The 16715-nt window shown below is 34.4% G+C and overlaps 2 protein-coding genes across 3 annotated transcripts; both read left to right on the forward strand.

The window, feature by feature from the left end:
- The first annotated feature begins 3547 nt into the window (after window positions 1-3547).
- Window positions 3548-11365, forward strand: LOC116012808 (vacuolar sorting protein 39). Of its 2 annotated transcripts, none has more exons than XM_031252478.1 (12): window positions 3548-3965; window positions 4130-4341; window positions 4759-4890; window positions 4996-5139; window positions 5762-5874; window positions 6117-6543; window positions 7192-7521; window positions 7856-8077; window positions 8629-8871; window positions 9304-9756; window positions 10366-10464; window positions 10709-11365. In XM_031252478.1, exons 1-12 carry the CDS (start codon window positions 3548-3550, stop codon window positions 10907-10909), a joined length of 2994 nt encoding a protein of 997 aa, XP_031108338.1. In that variant the 3' UTR covers window positions 10910-11365. The 2 variants fall into 2 exon arrangements, with proteins under 2 accessions (XP_031108338.1, XP_031108339.1); XM_031252479.1 differs by having other exon boundaries at window positions 10603-10731.
- A 938-nt stretch (window positions 11366-12303) lies between these two features.
- Window positions 12304-14344, forward strand: LOC116012439 (AP-3 complex subunit sigma-like). Its single transcript, XM_031251971.1, has 5 exons — window positions 12304-12509; window positions 12618-12660; window positions 12734-12798; window positions 12955-13051; window positions 13649-14344. Exons 1-5 carry the CDS (start codon window positions 12441-12443, stop codon window positions 13810-13812), a joined length of 438 nt encoding a protein of 145 aa, XP_031107831.1. The 5' UTR covers window positions 12304-12440; the 3' UTR covers window positions 13813-14344.
- Window positions 14345-16715: the final 2371 nt, after the last annotated feature.

A 16715-nucleotide genomic window follows, 5' to 3' on the forward strand; every position in this document is an offset into this window, starting at 1 on the left:
CCTTTTCTAAAATAAAGTTTTATCGGAATGACCAAAAGTATATAAAAATATAATAGTTTGGGCATAGGGGTGTTAAATGATAAAAATTAAACAATGATTTGTCACTAAATTTGGAATTGTCACAAGCTACAACAATGGACCTCCGCAAGCATTAACTCATTGGTAAATTAATTAAAAAAAATAATTAAAAAGATAAAAATGCCCTTGCCTAAAATAACTTTTTACTGAAAATATAAGATTTTTTTTTTATTTTACGGTTTCGGTACCGGTTGTTGGGCTGGAGAATGTTTAGAAGAAGAAAAAAAATCAAAAAAAAAGTCCAAGTCATCATAGATTACCTATAACTTGTAGTTAACCTGTAAAAATTGCTAGATGAAAAAAAACTAATGGTTTGTGTATCGAAATAGACCTTATGAAAGTTCAAGATACGGCATGAATAATCCAATATAGTTCATGGTGCGGGATGACACTTTAGCCAAAAAAAATTTATAAAAAAAAACACACACACACAAAATCAAGTACTATACTCATTTATACTAATTTCAAAAATATGAACTTCAAAATAAGACACATATTCCAATCAAACATTGCAAACATTTATTTTATTGACAATTATAATCAACCTCTCATATATTATCTTTCATTCATATACTTTGAATTACCGATTTAAATAAACAAATTCAATATTTAATTACATATGCATGAACGTCTCCTACATAATTTTGTATTGATATACTTGAAATAGTTATTTAATAATAAACATTGGGCATTATCTCATTCGCGCAATGGGCGTGAACAACTAGTAATAATATACGAGCCAAAGTTTGGGCCTAGGTCCAGGCCTAAGTCGTGTCTGGACCGGTTAGGGAAATGGGTTGTGCATGAACCTGGTTTTGATCCGATTTTGGATTGGGTCACAGTATTTTTTTTTAATATGAGCTGGATTAGCCCTGTACAAGTTGATCCTGGTCCAAGCTAAGCCCAACCTAGATCCGGTGAAACTCAAGCCCATTTTTTTTGATTGATTCTGGACTAGATCGGTCCTAAAGCGGCCCAGGACCACCTCTAACTTTTACCCTTTTCAAAAAGTATTTAAAAAACACACAATAATTTTTGTTTTTGTTGTTTTTTTTTTTTTATAAAGTTTTTTTTTTGTTGTTTAAAAAAAAAACACAATAATTAAGGAAGTAAAATTGATAGACCCATTCAAATTCAATTGATTAGGCCCAGTCAATTGCCAGATTTTACAAAGTCCATATAGTAAGGATTTTCTGCCCACGTAAGCCCAATATTGGGAGGTTTTTAAGGAAAACCCGGCCCAAGTAAGAAATAAGAAATCTTCGGAATGACAAAAGATATGGGACAAATTATTATGAGTAAAAATAATGTACATTATGGGTTAGAATAATGTATATTACGTTTTAGAATAATATATAATACGTGTTAGGATAATGTATATTATATGTTAAAATAACTAAACATCTGGGGAAATATAATGTACATTATGTTTTAAAATAATGTACATTATGAGTTATTGTTGCAGCTGAGCACATGAAAAAATAAAATTAAGCAAAACGACGTTGTTTTGAGACCGCGATCAACGCAATAACCGTTGAGGATACGTGCAATGATGGATGTTTTATGTTTAATTTGCATGTGGATTACAATTATACATGCAATTTGAGTACTACTGACTCTATTACAATGTAGTATCTGTTTATAACTACTAAACCGGGTGCCACTAGACCACAAGATCTTCTATGTGGGAACTCATCTTATTTAATTGACTTGAATGATGTGATTCATAACTCCTTACACGGATGGAGCTACAGTGGGGGCAGCTCCCCCACTCACCCCACCCCTACTCCATATGTAGCGTTATATGTATACATGTATATATATAGTACATGTTTTAGATATAAATATATAAAAATAAATATAAAAAACAATGGGTTAGCTAGACAATGTGACAGATTCATGTATCTCTTTGTGAAAAGTTGTGAGTTTGACTCTCAAAAGTAACATAGTTTCTTAATTGTGCAAGTTGACTCCACTGAACCTCAAACCCACTCCCATCATCCATATGAGAGTGTTAATAGGGACACCGGATGCCACTAAACCACAAGGTCTTTGACAGAGGTTAGGTTGATTAGTTGGTAGATGTGTGTTTGTGGCTTTGTGCTAAGAAATATTAGAAGTTTAATTCCCTTTATTACTTCAATAATATTTATGATTATATTTCTAAAGTGTTTTTTTAACTATCTCTTTTATTTTAATATTTCGTGCCCACTAAAAGAAATTTTTGGCTCCGTCCCGAACTCATGATTATAAATCATTAATGAGTTGGAGATGATTTGTTCTACTAATGTGTGACTGATTGATAACATGATGATTGATATGCCATTATTAGACAAATGTAAAAATTAAGTGAATTAGTGAATGGTTTGATGCGTAACTTGACAATGAACAATGTTGTCTGCACACATCTTAAAAGCCTCTAAAAAGGAGTTGTGCTTTTTTTTGAGCCTTGGAGCCTGGTCTCAATTCCAAGGGAGTTGAACAAAGTAGCAGATGAGTTAGCTAGAATGTCCAAGAATTATTCCAGAGGCATTCACATCTTGCCTGAACCACCCGAACACCTATGTACTTGGCTAGAAAATGATAGGAGTGGCTGTCCATTGTGGCGTTTTGTGTATAACTCCAATTAGATTTCGTTCTACCATGCGGGTTTCCCCTTCCTAAATAAATAAATAAAAATCAAAAGTTTAACTTAATTATCATTTTGATTATCAAACTAAGTCATGATATTTATTATATAACTATAATTAACAAATTGTATTTTCTTGTGACAAAAGGTGGAATCGCTCATTCCAAGTACCTTCACACCCCAGTCTGACAATTTATGATTGGATAGATTATAGTAACTCAACTGACCAACATAAGCTAAACTTTTGCCTACTATACACAAGGAGCTTCTTTATTTTGAGAAGTTGCTCTCACACTATCATTGGTAAAGACTGAGCCTTAGTTTTTGTGACAAATTTCACCTCTACAACCAATTGAGTTATCCAAACAAATTGTATTTCTTCATTCTCAAATTACAGAAAATTATGAATAATTGAGAGGAGGACCTCTAATTTTTCATGAATAACACCTGTATGAGATCATCTCACGGTCTCAATTCGTGAGACGGATGAAATATTTGATTAATATGTCAAATTTTTAATTAATGGGTCTGATCTTTGACATTACTAATTAAAGATTCAATACGTCTCACGAATTGAAACTTGTGTGACGGTCTTACGCAAGTTTTTTAGATCTTCCATGTTGATGTAATTACTTGGCACTTGTGCAGTAATTAAAATAAATTAGTGCTAAGATAGTTAGTTGTACTAACAATGGCGCGGGCAAAAGCCAAGAGTGTAGCAACAGAAAACGTCCCTGCTTCCTGTTCTTAGACCGACGTCGTTTCGTTGAGGACACCTTTGCCAGTTTGGCAACTTTTTCGTCTGAGAAAGCTCAGCGATCGACAGGGGAGAGAGCAACAATGGTGCATAGCGCTTACGACTCATTCGTGCTTCTCAATGATTGCCCCACGAAGATCGACGCCGTCGCATCGTACGGCTCAAACTTACTCATCGTCTGCTCGGATGGATCGCTCCGCGTGTACGTACCCGAATCCACCGGCCCCGACCGGTCGACCTCAGAGCTTCGCAAGGAACGCTACGTCCTGGAACGGACTGTGAAAGGATTCTCCAAGAAGGCTATGCTGGCAATGGAGGTGATCGGGTCGCGGGAGCTGCTTGTATCGCTCTCCGAGTCCATCGCGTTCCATCGGTTGCCCAATTTGGAGACCCTGGCCGTGATTACGAAGGCAAAAGGGGCGAATGTGTACTCGTGGGACGATAGGAGAGGGTATCTTTGCTTCGCGAGGCAAAAGAGAGTTTGTATTTTCAGACATGACGGTAAAATTGATGCTTCCCGTGAAATTTTAGTGTTTTCATTAACATAAGAAAGTAGCATTTGTCTTTGTAATGTTGAAAATTGCATACTTCAGATATCCTTGAATTCTATAAACAGAAGCTCCCCGAAATTGAAGTCTTATTTCTTCGTTTTATAACGTATTTAGGAGGAAGGGGTTTCGTAGAGGTTAAAGAATTTGGAGTACCAGATACGGTTAAGTCAATGGCTTGGTGCGGTGATAATATTTGCTTGGGAATTAGAAGAGAATACATGATATTGAATACCACAAATGGGGCAATGTCTGAGGTGTTTCCTTCAGGGAGGAGTGCCCCCCCTCTTGTGGTGTCACTTCCATCTGGAGAACTTCTTTTGGGGAAGGTAATTCTTGTTGTTATTACTTCATTTGATACCCCGCCATTTGTGTAGTGATGTGTTGCTTTATTAGTTCTCTGCACATCTATATAAGTATTATAAGTATTACTCTCTAACTTGGAGAGAAATATAAGAAGAGGAAGTACAACAAATGCTTATCCATTAAGATGCTGATTGGTGGAATGATAGGGATGGGGATTATTCTTGTATAAACTGAGATTATATTCCTAACAAATTAGCCTTGCGTGAGAGGCTGTGCTTTTATAGTATTCTATTGCTTAATGTGGTTCTGGTTGTATAATTAATACTTTAACTCAAATTTCAAGCTATATTTAAGTAACATCTTAGTGCCAAATTTCTATGCATGTTTAACATTTTTTGTTTTTACATGTAGATGTAACTGTTACTGCTTTCTTTCTGTAGGATAATATTGGAGTATTTGTTGACCAAAACGGTAAGCTACTTCAGGAAGGCAGGATTTGTTGGTCTGAAGCTCCTGCTGTTGTTGTTATTCAAAAGCCATATGCAATAGGTCTTCAACCAAGACATGTTGAGGTAGCTTGACTTTTAGCCTAGCAAGCACATGCTTTTCTCATTTTAAGTATGGCTAGTAAGTGGAATGCATGCACTTATGCACTTTGATATCTATGTGGATCACAGATACGTTCTCTTCGTGCTCCTTACCCATTGATACAGACAGCTGTCCTCCGAAATGTTCGTCGTCTTGTTCAAAGCAACAATGCTGTAATTGTTGCTCTAGAGAACTCTATTTTTGGACTCTTTCCTGTTCCTTTAGGTGCACAGGTATTTCTCAATCTCTAAATCATTGACATTTGACATGAACTTAACAACTGTTTCTCTCGGTGCAAAGGTGTAAATAATAATGCCTTCATATTCACTTGAGGTTGTATTACATTGCAACTTGTATTTGTGGCTTGGAGTGAGAAACTTCATATCAGGTGGAACTGATTGTAATTAGCCTTGAAAATTGCATTCTGGGAATGTTTCTACTCTTCACTTTTCTTTATTTGGAGGAATATTTTACTAAAATGCACCACAAGGTTAAATATTTAGTAGTCCAACTTTTCTTTGGTAGAGTAACTTTAGCTGGTTATAGTTTCTGTACAACACTTGTGAATCTGATTTCATATTGATGTGAAGACTTCCTCTATCTTTGCTAAATTATGTTCTTTTCTGTTGTTAAATAGAAGGTTCTGAAAATTTTTGTTGCTTTTAGCACATTGAATGTTGTGGTTGAACATGTAAAAGTAGATGTCAAGTATTACTTGAAAAACATGTTATAGGACAGGAAATTTCTAACTAACAGATCCTGGAGGTTGTATGCAATATTGAAGTTGTGAACTGCTTCCTCTTAGAGAGACTAATGAGGCTTTGGAAATCCAGTAATTTTATATTTCATGTGCAGATTGTACAACTAACTGCATCTGGCAACTTTGAGGAGGCCTTGGCTTTGTGCAAATTGCTTCCACCAGAAGATTCCAGCCTTAGAGCTGCAAAGGAACAGTCAATTCATATAAGGTAATTTGCCCTCTTCTTCACTTCTAATTTCCATCCTTCTGCCAGTTTTATTTTTAATTTTCTAGTTTTAACTTTTGGCATTATGCTTATTGACACTTTAGTTTAAGGCTTCAGAACATACAAAAAATCTACATTTCAAATGCTTTTTCAAATTGAAGTAATTTGTACTTTTGTACTCTATTGTACCTGTTTTGTTTTGCTTTCAATTTAAGATGAGTGATAGTAAGCGATCTTCATTACAGATATGCACACTATTTATTTGAAAATGGGAGCTATGAGGAGGCCATGGAACATTTTCTGGCATCTCAAGTAGAAATTACTTATGTTCTTTCTTTATACCCATCCATCATTTTTCCCAAATCTGCAGTAATTCCTGAACCAGAGAAATTTGTGGATATTACTGGGGATTATCCAAACCTTTCCAGAGGTTCCTCTGGCTTGTCGGATGATATGGAATCAAATACTCATGTATTGGAGTCTGTTGAGACAGATATTGAATCCAAAAAAACGAGCCACAATACTTTGATGGCTCTTATTAAGTTTCTGCAGAAAAAAAGATATGGTATTATTGAAAAAGCTACTGCCGAGGGAACTGAAGAGGTTGTTTCAGATGCTGTAGGAGATAGTTTTGTTTCGTATGGGACTAGTCGGTCCAAGAAAACAATCAAGGTAGCTTTTAATTTTATCCTCTTGGGAATTTTGTAATCAACAGTTATTGATATAGTGAATGTATTTGACTCTATATAATGCATGTGTATTACAGCCAAATGAATTTGGTTAAATTTACTATACATTTGTCTCATGAAGGGGTTAATGGCACAGGAACATATTTGCTAACATTTGCCAAAAGATTTAATGGTTTTTTTCCCTCTAGGTTCTAAATACTATAGTTTATTATTATTTTTTTTCCAGATGATTTTGTGCTTATTACATATAGATGCTTATTTTATAGAGTTGGAGCTTATCTGTCATCTGAATCTTATTTAAAAAAGGGAGAATAGGTGTGTATATTTATCAATTTCAGCACCTCTAATGTACTCACCAAGGTTCAGTAGTTTGCCTAATATTTCACATATAATACTAAATTTGGTCTTTTGCTTTAGGGTCTTATTCTAATATCTTTATTGGCTTGTATATTGATATAATGATTGTTAGATTTGACCAATTCCCTTATTGTTTTTTATGTATGTTAATTATAGTATCATTCTTAGTGAGTTATCAATGTATCTAGAAAAGTAATTGATAGTTTACAACAATTAATATATTTTAGTTTTAGTTTGCATCTGTTTGAAATTCTTATACAGTTCCATCTCTTAGGGCCGTACAAATACTCCTATCGGCTCAGTTGCTCGGGATATGGCAGCTATACTGGACACTGCACTTCTACAAGCACTGATTTTAACTGGACAGGCTTCAGCTGCTCTGGATTTGCTGAGAGGTGTCAACTATTGTGATGTAAAGATCTGTGAGGAATTCCTGCTGAAAAGGAGTCAGTATTTCTGTTTGATAGAACTTTACAAAACCAGTGGAATGCATCGTGAAGCACTCAAACTTCTTCATCAATTGGTGGAAGAGTCAACGTCAGACCAAGCACCTGCTGAGCTGTCACAGAAATTCAAGCCTGAGTTGATCATTGAATACCTAAAAGTATGCGTCTCTTTGTGATTGAGATTTTATTTGCTTACTTAAATTTTTTGTTTTCAAATATGGACTCATTTTTAGGTTTTATGAAGCTGCTGGATTGTAGACTCATTAACTTGATGTGTGTTTTTTTTAAAAAAATAATTTTTAATGACTTCATTTTACACTCTTGAGGGATGGAAAAGAGGATTATCCTAGAAGGTGCACAGGATTTCAAGATTATGACGTCTGCTTTATCTGCCTGCGCATCTACTTATTTTTATAAGTGCTTACTTGATCTCCTTGATGTATATGGATTTTCCGTACATGCAAAAATTTAATCTGATTAATCTTTTGGCAGCCTCTGTGTGAGACTGATCCCATGCTTGTTTTGGAGTTCTCAATGGTCGTCCTCGAAAGTTGTCCGATGCAAACTATTGAGCTGTTCTTATCTGGGAACATTCCGGCAGACCTGGTCAATTCATACTTAAAGCAGAATGCTCCTAATTTGCAGGCTACATATTTGGAACTGATGCTTGCAATGAATGAAAATAGCATTTCCGGAAATCTTCAGAATGAAATGGTAAAGAATATTGTTGTTTCTTGTGTCCTTGCTTACTGTTCTTTCCTTTGATTTTTATAGAACCCTCAAGTTAGGTTAGAAACTTGGAATTCTCTCCCTATCCCCATGTGGCCATGTCTAATCCAATATGAAGTGGATGGAGGACAAGAGCAAAAGACTATAAATGGTGTGCAGCATGCATTTATGTTGTTGGGTTAGAAGGTACATGTGAATTTGGAGTTATTGCAAACCATTTCACATAAGCTATTGCTGTTGTTCCAAAATTGGTTTGAAATAACAATTACTAAGAAATGATTTAATAAATAATTACACAATTTCCTAACAATACAATTCTTATCCACCACCCTTTACATATCTCCCCTCCTTCCTTTTAAAAACTTCCCTATCCACTGAAAAATGTATCCTGGCATAAAAGGATTCTTTTGCTGTGAAAAGTCTTTTTTGGAGAATTTGATGATAAAATCTGCTTGAATGAGATGCTTTGAATATGTGAGTGGGCATTTTCCTTTATAACTAACTATCTAAAATATGTGCTAATTAACCCATTACAGGTGCAAATATATCTTTCAGAAGTGCTTGATTGGTATAATGAACTTAATTCTCAGAAGAACTGGGATGAGAAAACTTATTCCCCAACAAGAAAAAAGCTACTGTCTGCTCTGGAGAGTGTCTCTGGGTACAATCCAGATATTTTATTGAAGCGACTTCCTCCAGATGCATTGTATGAGGAACATGCTATGATGTTGGGAAAAATGAATCAACATGAGCTTGCCCTATCCATTTATGTACACAAGGTATTTTTTCAAGTTGATGTGTAGGCTCTCTTTGGAGGAACATAAGGTCCATTAAAGACTAATGACTCTGGATCTTCTTTATTGATAAGTAGTTTAGTATTGCTCACCCCTTTATTATCTAAATGTTTGATCATTCTTCTTGAGAAGTTTATATGCTTTAGTTGTTGAGTAGTGCATCTACTGATCTGCCAAGGACTTCTGATTATTTTCTAAATTTGTTACTGTTATTTGCTCCTTTGATTCATCATTTCCCATGTGTACATTGACATGGGAAAAGGGCTCAAATATTCTTGTTACCCCTACTTTTGTCAGTGTTTAGATGTGGTATGCACTTAAGCCCTCAGTTTCTCACTGTAATTCTTGTTTTGTCTATCATCTATTCTAATTTTTTATACTCTAGCCATGATTGAGTCTTTCTTTAAACATTGCCAGCTTCATGTTCCTGATCTTGCTCTCTCCTATTGTGATCGAGTATATGAGTCTGGAGTTCAGCAACATTCAGTAAAATCTCACGGCAATATATACCTCACACTACTGCAAATCTATTTGAACCCTCGGAAGACTACAAAGAACTATGAAAATAGAATCAATAATCTGGTATCATTACAGAGCCCTGGAATGCCTAGGCTTGGCCCAGGACCTACAACTAAACTCATCAGGGGAAACCGCTCTAAGAAAATTGCAGAAATTGAAGGTGCTGAGGACATTCGGATCAGTCCAAGTGGCACAGATAGTAATAAGAGTGATGGTGATGTGGATGATACTGGTGAGGAAGGAGTTTCTACTATTATGCTTGATCAGGTCCTTGATCTGTTGGGACGAAGGTGGGACCGAATCAATGGAGCTCAGGCCTTGAAACTCTTACCACGGGAGACCAAATTGGAGGTACTAACCATTTTTGTTGGACATGCTCTTATTATTACTGTTATTATTTTTTTAAATGTGAATATGACATCACGTAGAAGCAGTTATTATATGAAATTACCAATTCTGATAGAGTAACATTTTTTGTTTGTTTGTTTGTTTGTTTTTTTTTGTTTTTTTTTTGTTTTTTTGTTTTTTTTTAAAATTATATTTTTCCTGTTTTGAAACAACAATAGATGCCAGCATAACAATGCAAGGAAAGATCTGCACACATTTAAAAATTGGAAACAGAAAAATCAAGCCACAATGAAATCCAAATATCCAATAGGAAAAGCATAACTTTTTTTCTTTTAAGTTCTCTAAAAGTCAAATGAAATTATTAGTAACACTTCCTGTAGCATTTGGGTTAATCAACAATAGACAAACTAGTTAGACATTGGCTGGATCTCCATTTAATAAACTGATTATAATCAATTCATCTTAAATGTTCACAATCTGAGATAGACTTCCCAGGGAAACTGTAAAAAATAAACTCTCTTCAACTTTAACCAAATTTTCTTGTTTAACATGCTAGTCCTAATGCCTTTTGACATTGTATCCTATCTTGAATTTCTTTTGGCATTGTTCCAGAACTTGCTTCCGTTTCTTGGACCTCTTCTGAGAAAATCAAGTGAAGCACATCGAAACTTTTCAGTGATCAGGAGTTTGAGGGAGAGTGAAAACCTACAGGTATTGTTTCATATTTGGAATTATCATTATGGACTTGCTTTGCTTGATGCATAGTATGATGCTCTGTCCAGCTCTGTCTTTTCGGTGTCATTAATAGCTGTCTTTACACTTAGCCAACTCAAAAAAACCTCTTCTCAGGGTTCTGGGGTAAATTCCATCTGGCAGTGCGACAAACATTCCCTCCAATATTGATCTTCTAAACAATGCTTTAGTTCTTAGTTAGTATCCATTTTACTATGAGCAGGTGAAAGATAAGCTCTATGCCCAGAGGAAAGCAGTAGTGAAGATCACCGGTGATAGCATGTGCTCTCTTTGCAACAAGAAGATAGGGACGAGTGTTTTTGCTGTGTATCCAAATGGCAAGACAATCGTACACTTCGTTTGCTTTAAAGATTCGCAGAACATGAAAGCTGTTACAAGGGGCTCTCAGTCGCGCAAGAGATGAGTGCAAAATAGCAACCTTGTATGCTTTGTCTGGTTTAGAGATTTGCAGAACATGAAAGATGTTACAAGGGACAATCTCAGTCGTGCCAGAGATGAGTGCAAAATAGCAACCTTGTTCTCATCATTCTCATGTATTACAGTTGCCATAAGTTTTGTGCAATTTAATGTGTGGTGGTGTGTTGTAAGATTATCTGCAAATGCGATTTTAAATTATTTGCGGTTTTGAAAGGTTGAACCCTAATCCCGAGGGTTTCCTATCATCCTATCATCCCATCTCTAAGGTTTTGTGGTGGAGATAAATCTCAGAATATGCTTCATTAGAGACTCAGAGCTTGTTATACTAGTGTGGTTGGGCAATAATACATTAATACCCTTTGTAATGCGCACATTTTTCTGTACCAAGAGAATTAATTCCATTTGTGATTATGGTTATAATTCAAACTCATTTAATTTTCAATTTTGACGTTCACTTATCTTCTTGATTTTGTTTTTGAAAATAAAAACAACTACCATTAATTAGGAAGATAAAAGTAATGAATACAAGGAATAGAATTCTAAATTCTAAATGGTCGGATAGGTGGAGTATTATAATGTAGAAATAAATGAAAATTATTATAAAAAGGATTTTAATTTTGATATAATTTTCAATCTAAAAGAAAATACATTAAAATATTTGATTTATTGTTATACTTTTTGGGAAAAGGATCAATTCTCTTGGATAATGCAATTGAATCTTATCAATTCTCTCCCAAGTCAATGGATAATGCAATTGAATCTTTTAAGTAAAAAAAAAAAAATGCTCTATTCAAATTCGCTAAATGGGCAAAAACATTTGATTGGGTTCTAATGCAACCTTCATGTTAATACTTAAATGGTGACATGTGTCTTTTTGCTTTTTGTTTTTTCTTTTCTTTTGTTGTTTTTAAAAATATTTTTAATACAATCACTGGCGAGATCTCTCCTTTCATGGATAATTTTGGTTATTCAAAAAAAGACGATCATGACCATTTGAGACAACCATAGTTGTCCAACTGAACAATCTAAAAGGAGATGAAGCCTCCATTTGAAACGAATGCAACAGCCATGGTCTCGTTTCAAATGTTTCAGATATGAACCTCATCTTTGAGTTCCATAATTAGATAACAGTCATGATTGTTCTAGACGGTCATAGACACCTTTTTTAGACAATTGCGGTTGTCATTTGATAGCAGGTAACTGTATTAAAAATAAATTTAAAATTTTAAAAATAAAATGTTCAAAAAAAAAAAACAAAATTTCAAAAAAAAAAAAAAAACACACACACACACACGGGCCAATCATATAGCTTTAACATGCTAAACATGTTGCATTAGAATTGAACATTTTCGCCAATTTAAAAAGTTTGAGTTTAGCTTTTTGTCTTTTAAGAGCTCAATTACACAAAAGCCTTTTTGTTTAATCCTAGTAGGCAATGATGCTGAGTTGTAGTGAATGCGAAGACAGGTAAGGTTGACATCCGGCGACTCTCACTGTCCATCGTCTATCTAACGAAAATGATAAAGGCGGTGATGGTGATTAGCACCACCGGCAAGCCTCGCTTTTCCAAATTCTACGAATCTCAGGTTCACTCCCAACTCCTTCGCTTTCTCTCTCTCTTTTTTCTTGATCGATTTGTAAATATCAGCTATCTAATTTTTTTTTTCTTACATCCATATGATGACTGATTCTAGTCTCCGGAAAAGCAGCAAGAGTTCATTCGTCATGTCTATGCAGGTTTGTCAATTCCTTACTTCTCAGCGTCTCTCGATTTTTTTTTAGTTGTTTTATTTGTTTATTTGTTTTACAGTGCTGAGCAACCGGCCTGGAGATGTAAGCAACTTTGTACAGGGAATTGGATCAGTCTTCGGTTCGGTAATTCATTGTTCATTACCTCCTCAGTTCTAAGTAGTTTTTTTGATTTGTTTATGTTCGCTGTGCTATTTTAATTTTAATAGATGTGTTAATCTTCAAATTGGCTTTGATTCCTACTGCATTTTGGTCTAATTCGTACTGTAATTTGGATTTCAGGATACACAGCTTGTATACAAACACTATGCTACCTTATACTTTGTATTACTATTTGATAATTCTGAGAATGAACTTGCTATGCTTGATCTAATACAAGGTAATAGCTTCATCATTGTCATATTCTCGTACTTTAAGCCTGCCTTCAGAAAACAATGTCAATGATTGGTTATAACTGTTCTTGTAGCATTGAATTTGAAGTTTTATCAGTTTATTTGCTTATTGATTGTATATCTTCTTATGGTACTTTATTGGAAGTTATCTCAGCAGAGAGCTAGGAGGTTGTTTTTGGGGTGGGGAGGTTAATGATAAGGATTTTGCACATTTGCTAGCATTTTCCTTTTGGTGCGAATGACCATACTATTGGCTTTACTTAAAGGAATGTGTTATTATTGCACAAAGAAATTTGACTGCCTGAAAATTTCTGGAAAAAGGGAGCATGTTAGCTTCTGACTCCACATTTGTCTTTGGGTTCTGAAATTCAATTTACTCTGTAAAATTTAGTGCAGCTACTTGATATGGTATTCTACTATTTGCTTGAGCTTGGACTAAACAGATGAATGAGGATTAAGAAGATTATTCTTACTTTATCATGCTTTTCAAACTATTTTCCTTCATCATTGACATGAATTACTTCTCTCCTTTATTTTAAATGCTATGGATTTGATCACTTGTTATCTTCAATGTTAAACTTCAGTTCTTGTGGAGACATTGGACAGATGCTTCAAAAATGTTTGTGAGCTTGACATCATATTTAATTATAGCAAGGTTAAGTATTTTCAGTATGTTTTTTATTTCCTAATTTTTAAACTTCATGCCTTCATCCTACTTACATTGGTTCAGACATTGGATATGAAATAATTTTCTTTGTTCCACCTGGAGTAATGTTAGTCAAATTGCTTTATTTGAGGTGATGCCAAAAAGAATCCGTTGTGTTGAGAGTTCTAATCTCTGAATTATCTAGTAACTAGGCTAAAAGTCTTACTACTGTATTAAGAAATGATAATCACTTGTGATACAAATAATTATGTATGGCAAATTGGATATCATTTCTTCCAGCAGACCATTCAAAGCTGCTTAGCCAATCAAATGCTGGGTTCGGAATGTAAAGTAGCAGTACCTGAAAATTCGACTAAGTATTATCATTGCTGACTAATGTGATCCTTTATGTAGTTAAAGGTTCTGCTATTCCTTTTTGTGTGGATAATGCCGTACGATCTGTTATTAGATTTTTGCAAAATACATCCAACAATTTGTGATGCATATAATGTCATTTCATAGAATTGTAATTTCATAGAACTTGTGCATTTGCTGAATTGCACAAATGACGTTAAGATTTTGTGTAATACTGTAATAAGAGTCACAATCACAGAAGTTATCGGTGTTACTATCATAAACAAGCGTTTTGGGAAATGTTGTAAAGTTCGACAGCGGCATGGGACTTTGAAACAATCAAACAATCTGTGTTTCAAGATCCGGTGGAATCAACAACTGACAATTTCACATGATTTCAGTTGAATATAATTTTGTCTGTACACGTTACAAAAATTAAAAGACAGAGGTCTAGGCTAAGTATCTTGTAGTCTAATAGCATCATTGTTATCATTTTAAACCAAAGGTGAGTCTTAGACTCGTAGATAGATACTATGTATATAGGGTGAGCATGTTATTTTAAATTCGGAGTACTTTATGGAGTAATTATTTGGCTAGTTTTTTTTTTTTTTTTTTTTTTTTAATATTTTAATTCAAGATTTTCAATTTTGCTAGACTATATTTTGAAATTGAAATTTGAACTCCATGAACCTACCTTCAGCCTTTAGGCCCATGAAGATATATATTGAGTCTACATAGCTTCAAAGTTCACACTGAAGTGTGTCTTTTATGCACAAAGAGCCCAACTTCAAACTAAATTGATAGAGCTCATCTTGATAATATATTGTTTAAGAAGGAATTTTTTATTGTTATTTTTATGAGCTTTGTGGTTTGTGATAGGAGTGTGAATGAGCAGAGTGTCTCGCGAACTGCTCGGTCAAAGCTCGGCTCGAGCTCGAGCGGCTCGTTTAACAATCGAGCTGAGCTCGAACTCTAATATCGTAGGTTCGTGGCTCGACGAGCAGCTCGCGAGCCATATATATAATAAAATATTATTATTATTATTATTATTATTATTATTATTATTATATATAATAATGGTGGCACCCGGTGTCCCGTTTAACACTCCCACATGGATGATGGGAGTGGGTTCGAGCCTCAGTGGAGGCAACTGTTGACTCTTTGTGCTTCAGTTGGTTGAGAAAGTAGCAATGAACAGATACTACATTATAACAGAGTTAGTAGTACTCAAAAAAAAATATTATTATTATTATATATATAATAAAATATTATATATATATATATATATATATATATATATATATATATATATATATATATATATATATACNGAGTTAGTAGTACTCAAAAAAAAATATTATTATTATTATATATATAATAAAATATTATATATATATATATATATATATATATATATATATATATATATATATATATATATATGTACTCAAAAAAATTATTATTATTATATATATATATAATAAAATATTTTATAGGTCTTGTGTGCGGTCATGTGGCCTGTTCTACACCATTAGATTATTTAATCCAACGCATCAGGTTGATCCAAAATAAAAAAGAGCGCTGAACATTATTAACACGAAAGAGAGGTATACTTGTCAGTTTACTACGATTCAAGACCCCATTGAACTCACCACGACATGCTCGTTCACGATTCCAAGGCGCTCTATTAACCGCGAAGCTTTCCAAGCAAGACACTCCAACAGAGGAACGAGAATGGAGTAATTCGCAATAGTCTGTGCATTATCAACATTAATCTGGTTCATATTTGAGATAATATTGGTATAATTCGCAATAGTTTGTGTATTTGGTGTGTGGTGGTTAAGTGGTGTGTTTTAATCTGAGAACTGGTGCATTTTATAACGTATAATGGTGTGTTTTAATTTTGTTGGTGCATTTGAATTGAGTGGTGTATTTCGGTATGGTGGGAAATGGTGTGTTTTAATTTGTTCAGTGGTGCATTTTATAACGTAGAATGGTGTGTTTTAATACACATGGTGGTGAATTTTACGGGTATTTGCATTTCGTGTGTGGTGGTTAAGTGGTGTGTTTTAATCTGAGAACTGGTGCATTTTATAACGTATAATGGTGTGTTTTAATTTTGTTGGTGCATTTGAATTGAGTGGTGTATTTCGGTATGGTGGGAAATGGTGTGTTTTAATTTGTTCAGTGGTGCATTTTATAACGTAGAATGGTGTGTTTTAATACACATGGTGGTGAATTTTACGGGTATTTGCATTTCGTGTGTGGTGGTTAAGTGGTGTGTTTTAATCTGAGAACTGGTGTATTTTATAACGTATAATGGTGTGTTTTGATTTTGTTGGTGCATTTGAATTGAGTAGTGTATTTCGGTATGGTGGAGAATGGTGTGTTTTAATTTGTTCAGTGGTGCATTTTATAACGTAGAATGGTGTGTTTTAATAATACGTTTGTTGGTGCATTCTGTATCCTAACATTACCTTCCCCACTTACAATTACCATAAATCCCCAACTTAAGTTACGCGAATTAAACTTCCTAAATCCTAATATATCACAACCACCGTCTAATCAACACAATCGAATGGCGCACGCTTGGCCACACGACCGCACCTAACAACACAGCCACATTTGATTAATATTCTATATATATAATA

The sequence above is a fragment of the Ipomoea triloba genome, chromosome 3 (assembly GCF_003576645.1).
Source record: "Ipomoea triloba cultivar NCNSP0323 chromosome 3, ASM357664v1".
Classification (NCBI taxonomy): Eukaryota; Viridiplantae; Streptophyta; class Magnoliopsida; order Solanales; family Convolvulaceae; genus Ipomoea; species Ipomoea triloba.